At 39.5% G+C, this 16,615-nt stretch overlaps 1 protein-coding gene across 1 annotated transcript in view; it reads left to right on the top strand.

Moving 5' to 3' along the window:
• The window catches only part of FANCI (FA complementation group I), an 82,446-nt gene that overhangs the window by 43,827 nt on the left and 22,004 nt on the right, over positions 1–16,615 (top strand). Inside the window, exons 17-24 of the mRNA XM_002919565.4 lie at positions 1,000–1,114; positions 2,186–2,308; positions 4,003–4,071; positions 9,638–9,739; positions 10,685–10,852; positions 11,053–11,174; positions 12,397–12,558; positions 13,361–13,540. Coding sequence (XP_002919611.1) covers positions 1,000–1,114; positions 2,186–2,308; positions 4,003–4,071; positions 9,638–9,739; positions 10,685–10,852; positions 11,053–11,174; positions 12,397–12,558; positions 13,361–13,540 — 1,041 coding nt within the window. The remainder of the gene's footprint in view (positions 1–999; positions 1,115–2,185; positions 2,309–4,002; positions 4,072–9,637; positions 9,740–10,684; positions 10,853–11,052; positions 11,175–12,396; positions 12,559–13,360; positions 13,541–16,615) is intronic.

Genomic DNA, 16,615 nt, shown 5'->3' with positions numbered 1-16,615 from the left:
CATATAAAGTTTCTACTATATAGATTAGGAAACTCTGGCTTAGAGAAGATAAATGACTTTCCCACAGTCAAGCAGAAGTTGGTGGGGCTAGAATTTGAGCTTTGATCTCAGGTACTCTGCTAACACCCCTGGAATAATCTTCGGACAAAGTTCGGTGCCAGTTGGCAACAGTTCTGAAGAGGAAAACACCTTAATTAAAATACTCAGGAAACGTACTCTAGTGAACTTCGGAATTGTGGCCTAGTGACCATAGACCACGTAAGCGGTTCAGTGGTCTGAGGTTTTTTTGGCTTAGCCAGTGCCTCCCGTCTCTTCCTTTATTTCTTAGCTAGAGATGACGGTACTGCCTCCTAAAAAGTATTATGACACCAGTAATGGGTAGAAAGCACTTGGTACTTTAAATATGAGACGCTCGATATCACATTGGCTATTGTATAGTGCTTTCGTGGATATCCAGGGAACAACTAGTAATTATCCCTCTTCTAGAATTGACAGTTTTTCGTTATTCCTTACCCAGAGGCATGTCTGCTAGGCCAAGGTTTGTATGTTGTAGCATTTCCATGAATTAGAGCCTCAGTGAGAGGAGTGTATCATTTTTCTGGATGGAGGGCTTACAAAGCACCAAGCACTACACTCCTCTGTGACAAAGGGAAGTAGTCCTTCAGACACAGAAAATCAACAATTCCCTTTGCTATTTTGTACCTATATTTGAGTTGTTGGCCCACTGGACAGCTTCTCAGTACTCCTCATTCCTCGCATAGAAGAAAGTGTAGATAGTATTATGAGGTTGAGTAGATAGTGAAGTCAGCGGATTCCTCTATCACTAACTGCCAGGAACATCTGATGCCTCATTTTGAGTATATAAATTCATTTTATTTTGCTCTGTGTTTCATGGTTTATTCCTTCGCTGTACAGAACTAACTGGATTTTTCTGACTCAGAAGCCTGTTGTGTACTTAGTACTGTTTATTAACTACTTTTCTGTCTGTTCCTGAGCTAGCCAGCTTGATGCCCGAAAATCTGCGGTTGCTGGCTTCTTGCTGCTCCTCAAGAACTTTAAGGTTCTGGGCAGCTTGTCGTCCTCTCAGTGCAGTCAGTCCATCGGCATTAGCCAGGTAAGCATTCTGCGCACGGCACCGCGGCGTGCGAATTGTGCACACGGCACCATGGTGTGCATCGGTGCAGGAGTTGATGACGTGCAAGCTGTGCTTTCTCCCTCCTGTTCGCATTGTACAAATGATCCTGTAACAGAGTCTGAGTCTAGATGCTATTATTCTCCCCGTTTTTAATAGTTTATTTACTGTGCACATGAACTTCTATTAAACCTGATAATCTGAAAAAAAAAAAAAACTTTTTACAATTTTTTGGTAATCTGGACTTTTAGAGCAATAAAATTGTTTTTATAATTTGTGTATTATATGACTTGTAAATAACAAATTAATGTGACAGTTTTATCAAGAATCCTTTATTGCTGTAGTGTAACTCTACAAAACTTCTGTTGATAACATATGGCACAGATTAAATATTAGGAGCACGGGGTATCAGTGAACTGTTATCAGCATCCCCATCTTAAGGATGAGAAGACTAAGGCCCAGGAAGGTTAAATAACTTGTCCAGGGTGATATAAGCAGCGACGGGCAGAGCGGGGATTCTGCTGCTCAGGCCTGTAGTGAGGATTAGGAGTCTTGTCTACAGCTGCTGGATTTATTATATAAATCAAACAAGGACTGTTATTATTCTTTGTCTTCTCCATTTCTAAACTAAAAATTACCCACCTCTAAACCTCTCAGGATTTTGTGGAAGCAAAAAGAGCTAGATTCTGCTAGCTACTGAAGACATTTAAAGGAAGCATTTTAGGCCTTTTAAGTAAAACCAAGTGTATTATGATTCCTGGATTCTAGAGGTGTGAAATAATCTGTGTGCCTTCCTAAGCAGCTGACTTTGTCAGGGAAGACCTTAAGGGATGGACAAGAGCTAATGTTAAAATGCTGGAAAATTCTTATTCTAAACCAGAATAAGAGTGGCACTTACAGTAGCTTTGTGATGATTGTAGCATCGGCCCCAGTCCTGGGTTGTGCCTTGTGAGGAAAGCTAAGTCTAAGTTTCTGACCAAGAACATAGGCTCATTTTATGTCCTTTATGAAAATTAATTTGGTAAAATAAGAACTGGCCTCTCTTCCTTTCAGGTCCACGTGGATGTTCACAGCCGTTACAATTCTGTTGCCAATGAAACTTTCTGCCTTGAGATCATGGATAGTTTGAGGAGATGCTTAGGCCAGCAGGCTGATGTTCGACTCATGCTTTATGAGGTAAATCAGAATGGAAGGAATGTAGCAACCCCCAACTAATAATCCTCTTTATTTTAATAAATTTTTTTCTGATTATAAAAGTATAGTTCACTCTTATTTGATGCAGTTAGGATTGGTAGTTTGTGATGGTTAGCCAAAATTCCAGACACCCGGAAGAAAACAAGATACTAAGCATAAACCACATTGTACAGTTTACATACCGTAAACCTATCATTTAGGGAAGGCTGTGTGTCGGTGTAGGAGACTGTTTCCTAGCCGGATCCCCAGCCACCCACCAAGGGCCAGTCTTGCAAGAAGGCTTTACTAAGGATAACAGTCACAGACCTACTACTATGTTGACTCTTTTCTGGAGTCATCGATGTGCAAAAAAGAATCTCTGCCCTTATCTAGCTCCAAATTTTACAAATTAACTTGATATGGGTCATAGACTGATCTGTTAGGATATTGGTGTTCATTTATTCATCGGTTTGTAAAAACTCTATATGTTACTATTAACACTTTTGGTCATATTCGTTGCAAGTGTATGCCACGTTGCCATTTGCTTGGTGGTGGTGGTGGTGATACTGATACTTCTATACCTACAAAAATACTACTTTTTGGTTGTTTAAAAATCTGTTGATCATTTCCTTTAAGATACGTTATTTTTATGTGTGAAGAGTCCATAGCCTTCCAATGTATATTCACTAATATGTTCTTCTAGTTTTTTATGATTTTGTTTTTTATGTTTAGCTGCTTAGTCCATCTGAAATTTGCCTTGCTATAATATATAAAGAGTTAACTTTTCTCCAGGTTAACCAGTTGTCCAGGCATTATTGCCTTCTTTACTAAGTCTGTTTCTGTTTGTATACTATTCCTTGATAACATCTCTAGATTTTTGTGCCAAGACCACAAGTGTCTTTTATCATTATACATTTATAAAAAATTAGGGCAAAATTTCCTTTGTGTCTTCTCTTTAAAAAAATGTTTTAGGGGGTCAGCTCTCATTTGCTTTTTCTCAAAGATGAACTGTACAATCTCTTTTCCTGGTTCCAAAATGAAAGTTCTCCCCAGGATTTTAATTTAAATAGTTTTTTTGCCAGGGAGGGCAGAGAGAGAGGGAAAGAGAGAATCTTAAGCAGACTCTATGCCCAGCACAGAGCCCAATGCAGGGCTCAATCTCAGGACCCTGATATCATGACCTGAGCCGAAGTCAGGAGTCGAATGGTTAACCGACTGAGTCACCCAGGCACCCTTTAATTTAAGTAGTTTTAAACTATGACTGGGAAATTTGGGATAGGAAGAGATACCACAGTCCTTTAAATTAGGGTGCTTAGGGCCAGGAGACACTTTTGAAGCACTGGAAACTAAGTGGACATAATGTCCTAGAAGAGAAGACTTAATGAAGGATGAGAGAAAAGAATGACGCTTGGGACATTCTTGACTGTAAAGGAGCAAAGTACTCCAAAGCCAGAAGTGACCTGTTGTTTAAAAATTGTAACAGTTATGGTCAGTTTATTAATCCAGTTCTCAGTGATCAGAGATCTCTATTTAGGCAAATAATCTAAACTTCCTGAATTGTTTCTCCTTCTGCAAATATGGTCTCAATCTTTTTCAAAGAATTGAGAATAGGGTAAAGAAAGAGTATTGTTTTAAAGTTATGATTGTTCAGATCACTAGTATATCTGTTAAAGAGCTTACTATTTTTTTCCTCTTAGGGTTTCTATGATGTCCTTCGAAGGAACTCTCAGCTGGCTAATTCAGTCATGCAGACTCTACTTTCCCAGGTAATACATATTTTTTATTTTATGGATATACAGAACAGAGAGCAAGCCATGGAGAGATGATTGACATTTTACAGACTTTTCAAAATATAAAATAATTCCCAAATAGTACCCTGGTTGGTACATCATAAACATGCCTGGATATGTGATGCTATCCTGATGTTTTGTTTTAAATACCACCTATCTGCCTTCTTGCCATCATTGGAACGGTTATCCTCCCAGCTAGTGGTGTGCACCCTAAGTCAGAAGGACATGTTAGGGGCACCCGAGTGGCTCAGTTGGTTAAGCGTCTGCCTTCAGCTCAGATCATGATCCCAGAGTGTGGGATCATGCCTCACGTCGGGTTCCCTGCTCAGTGGAGAGCCTGCTTCTCTCTCTACCTGCTGCTCCCCCTACTTGTGCTCTCTCTGTCTCTCACACATGCTCGCTCTGTCTCAAATAAATAAATAAAATCTTGAAAAAAAAGGAAGGGGGCTTGTTAAAGAACCATTTATATAAGGGCTATCAACAGCCGTGTCTGTTTCATTTCTAAAAAAAGAAATCTGAAGCAAATATAGCAAAATATGGACATGTTAAATCTGGGTTACAGATCCATGGGTGTCTACAGGTTATTTTCTGTACTTTACAGTTTAAAAAAAGATTTTTAAATTAAGAAATATTTCATAGGATGATTACAATGAGAAAAATTCAGCTGGAGAATATTTGGCATAAATAAGATCTTTTACCCTGAACATTAATTCATTAAGCATTATTTGAATTTTTTTAATTGCTTTATTGAGAAATAATTTACATACCATACAATTCACCCATTTAAAGTGTACAACTCATTGGTTTTTAGTGTATTCATAGAATTGTGCAAACCATCACCACAACCAATTTTAGAACATTTCATCACCTCAGAAAGAAGCCTCATACACTTTAGCTACCACCCCCTAATTTTCTCATCCTTCTCCCACCCACCTAGCCCTAAGCAACACTAATCTGCTTATTGTGGACATTTCATATACATGGAATCATACAATATGTGGGTTTTTGTGACTGATGTCTTTGACTTAATGTTTTCACAGTTTATCCATGTTGTAGCATCTATCAGTACTTCATTCCCTTTTATGGCTAAATGGTATTTGAATCTTTTTATATATTGAGAATTTGTTCGTTCGTAACCCTTACAGAGCTTCCCGGGTATAAACTGAAGCTGGCCCTTATACTCAGAGGGCAAGGAGAGACCAGCACAAGAGGCAGGCCACTCCAGGTTGGTAGGTAGCAGTTTTAAGAAGCAAAAGGAACTTACATGTGAAGCTTGTCTTGGGCAGCAGCAAGACCAGTGCATCCCCACAGTCACCTGCCACATCATAAAAGGTTAAACAGAGCCCTTAACTGGGCTCAGTCACGTATACTGTGTAGATGTTCTCAGCACCACATCACCATCTCAAGGCCATGTTCTGGGAGCAGGAAAGGCAAGCAAAACCCACATTTCAAGGACAGGGAAGGGGAGGGTGAGGACCTCTGATCCCCCAGGTCCAGCTCATGGGTAAACTAGTGGTCACATCTTCTTGGTAACAGAGTTCAGGATGCTTTTATGTACTGATAATAACAATACCTACTGTATTTTAGAGAGGGCCAAGTGTGTATGAGGCGCTATATGTGGGTGACCTCATTCGATCCTACAAAACCCTGTGAAATAAAAATTGTTATCTCCATTTTAGATTCTGAAAGGTTAAGTAATTTAATTTGTCCAAGATCACATAGATAGGAAGTGGCAGAGCTGGGATTTGAACTCATATTTTCCTGGCTCAAGAGCCCAAGCATGAAAATCCTCATATAAAAAGCACTAGATTAAAAACAAGGAGAATCTTTTCAACAAATGATGTTGTGAAAACTGGATGTGTTCACATTCCGAAAATGAATTTGGATTCTTATCTTACACTGCGTACAAAAATTAACCCAGTATGGATCAAAGACCGAAACGTTAAGAGCTAAAATTATAAAACTCCTAAAATGGAAGGGAAAGTCTTCATGACATTGGATTTGTTAATGATTTCTTGGACATTGACCAGAGAAACAGGTAACAAAAGAAAAAAGAGATAAATTGTCTTCATCAAAATTAAAAACTTTTGTGCAAAGAACACTATTTACAGAGTGAAAAGGCAATCCACAGAGTGGAAGAAAATATTTACAAATCATATATCCAATAAGGGATTAATATCTAGAATATATAAAGAAATCCTACAACTCAACAGACAACAGACCAATTAAAAAATGGGCAAAGGACTTGAATAGACATTCATCCAAGATACAAACACAAATCGCCAATAAACACATGAAAAGATGCTCAACATCACTAATCATAAGGAAAATACAAATCACAGCCACAGTGAGATACCACTTCATACCCATTAGAGTAGCTACTATCAAAGTGAAAAATAACAAGTGGTGTGTGTATAAAGAAATTGGAACCCTTGTGCATTAATGGTGGTAAGGTAAAATGGTACACCTGCTGTGGAAATATGTATGGCAATTCTTTAAAGAAATTAAGCAGAATTACCATTGACTTTTTAACTCTGTTTTACATTTTTTTAAAAATTTATTTATTTGACAGAGAGACAGCCAGCGAGAGAGGGAACACAGCAGGGGAGTGGGAGAGGAAGAAGCGGGCTCCCAGTGGAGCAGGGAGCCCGATGCAGGGCTCGATCCCGGAACACCGGGATCACGCCCTGAGCCGAAGGCAGATGCTGAAGGACTGCGCTACCCAGGCGCCCCCACATTTTTTAAATTTTTTAAAAAGATTTAATTTTTATAGAGACAGTGTGCATGAGAAAGCATGTTGGGGGAGGGGCAGAGGGAGAGAATCTTCAAGCAGACTCCCTGCTGAGCACAGAGCCCAACGTGGGGCTCCACCCCACAACCCATGAGATCATGACCTGAGCCAAAACCAGGAATCAGACGCTCAACCCACTGAGCCACCTAGGCGCCCCTTTTGTTGTATTTCTAATTTTGCTCTAGAGGTTACAGTGTGTATCTTTATTATTATATATTCAGGTTAATACTAATATACTTCTAGTAAAATATAGGAACTTTGATCCACTTTCCTGCCTTTATGATATTGTCATACATGTTACATCTATCTGTGTTAAAATCCCAGCAAGACAGTGTTGTATTTTGTTTTAAACAGTTATATATATATATGTCTTCTATAAAAATTAAGAAAAAAAAAGTGTACAGACACAATCTTTTCTACATACCAACTTTTTAATTGCCAATGCTCTTCATTCTTGTGGATTCAGGTTTACCATCTTCAGCAACTTCCCTTCAGCCTGACGAACTTCTTTTTAGTATTTCTGTTGTGCAGGTCTGCTGGCAGTGACTTCTCTCAGTCTTCATCTATATAGAGATACATCATTTTGCCTTCATTTTTGAAGGATAGTTTCACTGGAAACTGTCTTTGGTTTCTGTATTTTCTATGTCGTTTTTCTCTTGCTCCTTTCAAGATTTTTCTGCTTGTCAGGGTTTTAAGAGTTTGTATGTTTACATGTGATCCTTTTGTGTTTCTATTTGAGTTCATTAAGCTTTATGGGATCTATAAGTTGATGCTTTTCACCAAATTGAAGAAATGTTCACTATCTCATCATATTTTTTCTGCCTCCTCGCCTTTCATTCTGGGAGTTCAGTTGTATATATACTGTAATGCCTGATTTTGGTCCACAGATCTTTGAGATTTGATTCATTTTTCCTCACTATTTTTTACCCTTCAGATTTGATATTTTCTCATAATCCATCTTCGAGTTCACTTATTCTTTCTTCTGCATCTCAGATCTGTTGTTTTATTCTTGAATGTGTCTTAAATTTTAACAAATGCATTTTTGTGTCTATTGAAATAGCCATATGATTTGTCTTCTTTAACACGTTACTGTGGTGAATTGTATTATTTAATCTTCTAAACCAACATTGCACTCCTGAGATAAATCCAAATTGATTATGATATATTACCTTTTTTGTACATTATTGTATTCAGTTTAGTAATACTTCATTTAGAATTTTTACATATATGTTTATAAGAGAGAATGGCCTACAATTTTTGTTTCTCATACTGAACTTCTTGGTTTAATATGAGCTAAATGATTATTAACATGAGTTAATTCTCTTTTTCCTTCTCTTCCCTTGTTTGGAAGGTATGTACTATGTTTCTTTAATCTAAATTTTTGGTTTTTGGTTCTTTAGACCACACAAATGGTGTGAATTCTAGCCCAAACTATGGAGATTAGCTTATGGTTAAAAATTCCCAGGGGAGGCTTTTTTTCCTTTTCTATTTAAAGTCAAGGCTCATTTAGGTACATATCCCTACCAGCTTTTTCCATATGGTAGATTTATTTTTTTAGGTTTATCCATAAAGGATATCTCCTTTTGAGAAGTCCAGCTTTGCGTGAGGTTCTCTGATTCAGCCTTCACCCCGTGAGGGCTCTAGGCTTCGTCTTCAGGCTCATGAGCCCTACAGCTATAGCTCTAGGTCTCTAGAATTGGCAGGTGCTCCTAGAATAAACACTAGTTTCAGAGTTCATTTGCTCATGTAGTTGCTAGATTCGTGTTTTATGACATTTTCTAATATAATGAGACGTATGAGGACTTCTCTTACTTTCCCATCGTCTTAGCTATTTAAATTTTTTGATACATTTTTAAAATTGTTCTCTACCAGGAGGGTTTCTTAGACCCCTTCCTTGTCTCTAGACCATTTTCTAAAAATGGAGGGTTTTTTTTTTTTCCCTCTTCCCCCACTTTTGTGTGCCATTGCTTTGTTATAATTCTGCTGTGGAAGCTGCACTTGAGATCTCAGAGGTGTAGAAATTATTGGAAGGTCCTATACTATTTATCAGAAGCTTTCCATTGGGCCTCAAGCCTGATCCTATATAAAATTTGTATCCTGTTAACTATAGTGTACCTTTCAAACGGTAGTAAGTACCTCATCAACATTCACACACTTAACAGGCATAAAAAATTGTGATGAAGGCATAGAGCAGTGCTTCTCAATTCAGGTTAGTATGTGGACCAGTAAAATTGTGCAGACTCCAAAAGTAAAAAGGAGAAAATTAATAGCTAATGTTTCCTGAGCTCTATTATGTGCTGAGTAGTGTTGGGTTGTGTTTTTTTTTTTTTAACACTTCACATATTAGCACGTTTAATCCTTATACAGCTTTGTTTGTTTATAGTAATCATCTGTCACAGATGAATCAAGGCATGGATGCTATTACCAAGATTATTAATAAGTGGTCATACCGGGACTTGGACTCAGCCATTCCGACCCCGGAGCCTGTACTTAACGATCAAGCTATAGTGAAAATGCTGATTGCTTATGCACGTTTGGGAATTATATGAGAGAGTGTGGTGTGTTTTGGGAGTTAGAAATATAGTAGGAGAGAATATCTCAACATGATGCCTGAAGCAAGGGTGAAGGATGTGCATGAGGCCAGGCAACACAGATTTTGCTGCTTTGTTCTGTGGACGCTTGAGTTTGACCAGTGCAAGAAGTGAAGAGCACTCATGAGCCGTGGTATCTTTCTTTCGTTACCATACGTAGTTAAAACAGTTCTACGAGCCAGGACCCGACGTGCTGCCGCCGCTGAAATTAGAAGCTTGTATTTTGACCCAAGGAGATGAGATCTCTCTACAAGAACCACTGGTGAGACTTTTTATTCCTCGTATAACCATTATTTTTACTGTTAAGTAAAAACAACCCTGTTGATAGAGTCTGTCTTCAGGAAGAAGTATCTTTCTTGAAAGCACTCTTCTGGTACTCCCAATGAAATTTTACTCTTAAGTCGTCCCTCCCTTTCTGATCCATCATCACAGTGGATCTGTTGGTAAGGTCACGTCAGCACTTTACTACATCAAGGCATCCATCACTTCCCCCAAGGAGCATTTTGTTTCCCATTTATGGCACTTGGACTATATAATATACTAAAATATGCTTTGGAATAGGGAAGGGAGGTCACCCAGTGGCAGATGAAATAGGGAACCTGCTTTATTAATCTGGGGGGGGAGTATATGATTTATGCTGAGCTAGAATTGGCATTCTCGAACCTTCAAGGGGAACCTTTCTGTTCTTGTACTCCAGCCTCAGAAAGACAGGAAAAAGAGAAGATAAAAACTGAAACTTCACTACCCCAAGTAACTGAGACCTCATGACAGGGGAGGGAAGTGGTCTCTAAGTTGTCAGATGTTGCCTTCATAAATGGGCCTTCTTGTGGCAGGAGATGGAGATGCTCTGTTGGTCTCCCAAAGATGCCCTCAACATAAGCCCCTATCTTTAAAACAGCTCCTGGGACTCAGGAGTCAGAATTTAACCTTACAGCCTCCGCAGTGTTTGCACTAGGTCAGAAGTAGCACGTGGTGATGTCGCATTCTGAGCTGTCGGGTACTTACAAAGCCAGCTTTTGGGAGAGGTCGGGGAAGAATGCCTTTGTTCAGTTAATTTTTTCCAGTTTTGCTAATTCGGATTGACTTAATTTGTGATGCTGAGGAATAACATATTTTAGCCTTAGAGGTGAGAATTATTTGTTGATGATCAACAGCCTCGTAGGTTGTCCCTTAAACACTCAAAAGTGTTCACTGTTTTCTCCTACAGGATCACCTGCTGTGTTGTGTCCAGCACTGTCTGGTCTGGTGTAAGAGTCGAGTGATGCCCCTACAGCAGGAGGAAGAGGAGGAGGAAGAGTTCTACCAAGACTTAGAGGAGATGTTGGAGTCCGTTACTAGTAGAATGATTAAGAGTGAACTAGAGGACTTTGAACTGGTAATTGCTAAGTCTCAGCTGTATTGAGTGATGTAGGTTTTTAATAGCATATTAATTTTTTTTGTATTTTATTTTTAAGTGATCTCTACACCCAGTTTGGGGCTTGAACTCATAACCCTGAAATCAAGAGTCGCTCACTCTACTGACTAAGCCAGCCATGTACCCCAATAGTTCATTAATTTTTATCTTGTGTCTTTTAGGATAAATCAGCAGATTTTTCTCAGAGCACTAGTGTTGGCATCAAAAACAGTATCTGTGCTTCTCTTGTGATGGGCATTTGTGAGGTTCTGATAGAATACAATTTCTCCATTAGTAATTTTAGGTAAGGTATTGTTATGACTCTCTTTGCAATTTGATGAATACTCCCATTTCATATTGTGATTTTTTATTTTTTGTGTTTTAACTCTAACAGTATGCTGGACTCGACGTACCACAGGCCATGACACTGCCTCTTTTTTTTTTTTTTAATGTTATGTTAGTCACCATACAGTACATCCTTAGTTTTTGATGTAGTGTTCCATGATTCATTGTTTGCGTGTAACACCCATGCTCCATGCAGTATGTGCCCTCCTTAATACCCATCACTGGCCTAGCCCGTCCCCCACCCCCCTCCCCTCTGAAACCCTCAGTTTGTTTCCCAGAGTCCATAGTCTTTTGTGGTTCATTCCCCCTTCTGTTTACTCCCCCTTCATTCTTCCCTCCCTTCTCCTACCGATCTCCCTGCTATTCCTTATATTCCATAAATGAGTGAAACCATGTGATAATTGTCTTCTCTGCTTGACTTATTTCACTTAGCATAATCTCCTCCAGTCCCGTCTATGTTGCTGCAAATGTTGGGTAATCGTTCTTTCTGATGGCTGACTTAAATTCCATTGTATATATGGACCACATCTTCTTAATCCATTCGTCTGTTGAAGGGCATCTTGGTTCCTTGCACAGTTTAGCTATTGCATGACACTGTCTCTTAGTTGGACATCTAGCCTAAGACCAGACTGTGCTCTTTCTACCAGAGAGCAACACCAGGCATATACCACAGGGGTAGCAGGCTTTCATTTATTCAAAATTCCCAGACCCTGAACTCAAGAAGTTCTGATTTCAATAGAGAAATTTTGGTTGGTTGGTAGTATTGGACTTTGATGAGCTCTGCATTGACTGGTACAAATAAGAGAAGAAAAGGGGCGCCTGGGTGGCTCAGTTGTTAAGCGTCTGCCTTCAGCTGAGGGCGTGATCCCAGAGTCCGGGGATCGAGCCCCACATCAGGCTCCTCCACTGGGAGCCTGCTTCTTCCTCTCCCACTCCCCCTGCTTGTGTTCCCTCTCTCGCTGGCTGTCTCTCTGTCAAATAAATAAAATCTTTAAAAAAGAGAGAGAGAGAGAAAATAACACAGATGGATTAGAGTGATCTGGAAGTTAATGCAAATTCATTCATTTATAATATGTTTAAAATAGAACATCTAAAGAAACATTGTGATGTCCTTATTGGGTGTGAGAGTAAGCCACAATATTCTGATGTTTGTCCTTAGTGGTCTCTTTCCTTTTATGCAGTAAGAACAAGTTTGAGGAGGTTCTGAGCTTATTTATGTGTTACAAGAAACTCTCTGACATTCTTAACGAAAAAGCTGGTAAAGGCAAAACTAAAACGGCCAACAAAATGGATAGTTTTTGGTCCATGAAGTTTGTGTCTGATCTTCTCACTGCCCTTTTCAGGTAAGTTTGTAACGGAGCGCTTCAAGATATCTGTGCAGTAAAGATAGTAACAGCTACCCAGGTTCACTGGTATTATCTAGTATGGATTCACAATTCTTAATGTATATATAATAAGTCAGGAGGTTTGTAAGTTTCTTGAAATGAAAGCTGGATCATTCTAGGTAGGTGCTTTAAAGAACTACCTTGAATTATTAATAGAGAAAACTCAGAAACAATGGACTACTGGGGCGCCTGGGTAGCGCAGTTGTTAAGCGTCTGCCTTCGGCTCAGGGCATGATCCCAGCGTTCCGGGATCGAGTCCCACATCGGGCTCCTCGGCTGGGAGCCTGCTTCTTCCTCTCCCTCTCCCCTGCTGTGTTCCCTCTCTCGCTGGCTGTCTCTCTGTCACATAAATAAATGAAATGTTTAAAAAAAAAAAAAAGTGGAACTACTGAAGAAAAGATAGGAATGGATTGCAATAAGGTAGGAAAATCTAAGTAGCTTGAACACTGTAACAGATAAAAAGGGAAGAAAGAAAAACCTGAATTGAAAAAATAGGAACAACGGCAACAAAAAACATAGGAAACTAAGACTGACATTTAAATCTTATCAAAGGAAAGGGATTGAGGGAGGGGAGAGAAGGCGGTCACACTGAGGATGAGGGTCGTAAAAGGGCAGCTGTGGCAGTGACTGGCATAGGCTGCCTGGGGGCTGTTGTTACGGGCTTACTAGGTCCTGCTCTTCTGAACAGTCCCTAGAAAACTTAATTCCAGATCCCAGTAATAGCGGAATCTCTTCTCCCTCTGTCTGTCTGTCTGTCTAGGGACAGTGCCCAAAGCCACGAAGAGAGCCTTTCTGTTCTGCGGTCCAGCCCTGAGTTTATGCGCCATGCAGTGAGCGTAGCTCTGCAGAAGGTACAGCAGCTCAAGGAGACCGGGCATGTGAGTGGCCCTGATGGCCAAAACCCGGAGAAGGTCTTTCAGAATCTCTGCGATATAACTCGGTAAGTCACTCTCACCCTCAGAAACTTGTTCCACTTGCTGTGGAATCTCCGAGAGGGGAAGGTGGGGGTGGGAAGGCAGGCAGTTTGAAGTTGGGCATGCCTTAAGAGTAAAAGTGCAATCGCTAATAATTGAGTCTTTTTTCTAGTCCTCCTTTGATGTGGAATGTTAGGCACATAGTAAATGTTATTCTGTTACCAGAATAGAAGGGGACATTACGTAATGACTAATTCATCAGCAGGTAGACTGTATGCACCTAACAACAAAGCACCAAAGTACTTGAAGCAAAACTGATAGAACGGAAGGAGGGATAAACAAATAATTCACGCCCTCTCAGAAATCAGTAGAGAGCTGGTAGGTAGAATATCAGGAAGGACATAGAAGCCTTGAGCCACATTCGTCACCCAGCTTGACTTAATGGGTATTTATACAATATTTAACAATGGTTTCAAAATGCACTTTTTTTTTTTATGTGTACATGGTATATTCATCACAATGGACCATATTTTGGGCTATAAAACAAATTGAACACATTTTTAAAATAGAAATCAGTATGTTCTCTGAGCACAACAGAATTAAACAAGAAAGCAGTAACAAAAATATTTTTAATTTTTAATATATTTTCTAAATAACTCGAAGTCAGAAATCAGAAAATACTTTGAATAGAATAAAAATGAACACACTGCATTTCAAAATTTGTATGATCCAGTGCTTAGGTAGAAACTTATAATGGTCAGTAGTTATACTAGAAAAAAATATCAACTCTCTAAGCTTCCACATGAAGAAAAGAAAAAAGCATTTAAAATGAAGGTAAGTAGAAGGAAGGATGTAATAAAGACAAAATAGAGTCGTTGAAAAAAAGAAACAACAGAGAAAAATGAATGAAACCAGAAGCTGATTCTTTGAGATCGGTAAATGCAATAAATTGTAACCAAACTGATGAGGAAAAGAGAGAAGAAACAAATTACAAATATCAGATATGAGGAAGAGATAATCACTATTGATTGTACAGACAGTAAGAATTGATAATAATGGAATGCTAATGCTTTATGCCAATAAACTGGATTGCTTAAATGGACAAATTTTTTGAAACTCAGGAATAGGTAAACTGAATAATCCTGTGCCTATTTAAAGAAATTAAGAGGCGCCTGGCTGGCTAGTCAGTGGAACGTGTGACTCTTGACCTTGGGGTTTGTAAGTTCGAGCCCCATGTTGGGTGTAGAGATTGCTTAAAATAAAAATCTTTTTTGTTTTTTTTTTTAAAGATTTTATTTATTTATTTGACAGAGACAGCTAGAGAGAGAGGGACCACAAGCAGGGGTATAGGAGAGGAAGAAGCAGGATCCCAGCAGAGGAGCCTGATGTGGGGCTCGATCCCATAATGCCGGGATCACGCCCTGAGCCGAAGGCGACGCTTAACGACTGAGCCACCCAGGCGCCCCTAAAATAAAAATCTTTTGGGATGCCTGGGTGGCTCAGTTGGTTAAACATCTGCCTTTGGCTCAGGTCATGATCCCAGGGTCCTGGGATCGAGTCCCACTTTAGGCTCCTTGCTCAGCGGGGAGCTTGCTTCTCCCTCTGCCTGCCAGTCCCCCTGCTTGTATGTGCACTCGCTCTCTTTGTTTGTCAAAATAAATAAATAACATCTTTACCAAAAAAATTAAAATCTTAAAGAAATTGAATTTTTGGATCAAAGTTTTCCCTCAAAGAAAACTCCATACCTGGGTGTCTTATTGGTGAATTTTGCCAAACATTTAAGGACGAAGTAATACAGGGCCCCTGGGTAGCTCAGTTGGTTAAGCTTCTGACTCTTGGTTTCGGCTCAGGTCATAGTCTCAGGGTCATGGGATCAAGCCCTGCATCAGACTCTGTGCTAGACGTATGCCATGATTAAGATTCTCCCTCTCCCTCCCCCCCCCACAAAAAAAAGAAAGAATACCAATTTATGCAAACTCTTCCAGAAAATAGAAAAGGAGGGAACATGTCCCAACTCGTTTTATGAGGCCAGCACTACCCTAATGCCAAACCCAAAGACATGATAAGAAAACTACTGACCGGGGGCGCCTGGGTGGCACAGCGGTTAAGCGTCTGCCTTCGGCTCAGGGCGTGATCCCGGCGTTCTGGGATCGAGTCCCATCAGGCTCTTCTGCTATGAGCCTGCTTCTTCCTCTCCCACTCCCCCTGCTTGTGTTCCCTCTCTCGCTGGCTGTCTCTATCTCTGTCAAATAAATAAAAAATCTAAAAAAAAAAGAAAACTACTGACCAATTTCCCTTATGATGTACAAAATATTAGCAAATTCAGCCCAGCAGTTTGTAAGAAGGATCATGTAATTAAGTGGAATATTCTCAGGAAGGCAAAGTTGGCTCAGAATTTGTAAATCAGTCATAATTCATCATATCAACAGACTAAAGGAAAACACCTTATAATCATCTCAGTAGATGTAGAAAATTCGACATAAATTCGTGATCAACTCTCAGCAAACTAGGAATAAAAGCGAATTTTATCAATCTAACAAAGGGAATCCATAAAAAACCTACGTCAGCACCATACTCGTTGATTAAATAAACTGAATGCTTCCCCCCCACCCCTGCTCTCACTGTTGTTATTCAACATTATACTGGAGGCGTAACCAGTGCAGTAAAACAGGAAAAAGAAATAAAAGGCATCCAGATTGGGAAAGAAGAAATAATTGTGTCTTCAGGGACATTATGATTGTCTACATAAAAAATTCCAAAGACATTTTTTTAAACGCTACTAGATATATTAAGCAATTTAGCAAGGTTGCAGGAAACAAGCGTAGTATTTTTTAAATTGTATTTTTATTTACATGCTAGCAGTGAACAATTGGAAATTGAAGTTTAAAAACAGAACCATTTACAGTAGCGTCACAAAATGTGAACGTCTTGGCAATAAATGTAACATGTAAGATTTATGTGATGAAAACTCTAAAACATTAGAGCAAAGAAGACCCACATAAATATAAAGGTGGATCTTACGTAAAATGTAAAAATGTCCATGGATTAGAAGTTTCAGTATTGGGGCGCCTGAGTGGCACAGCGGTTAAGCGTCTGCCTTC

This window comes from Ailuropoda melanoleuca, chromosome 9, assembly GCF_002007445.2.
Source record: "Ailuropoda melanoleuca isolate Jingjing chromosome 9, ASM200744v2, whole genome shotgun sequence".
NCBI lineage: Eukaryota > Metazoa > Chordata > Mammalia > Carnivora > Ursidae > Ailuropoda > Ailuropoda melanoleuca.
This window is presented reverse-complemented; position numbering and strand designations above follow the sequence as displayed.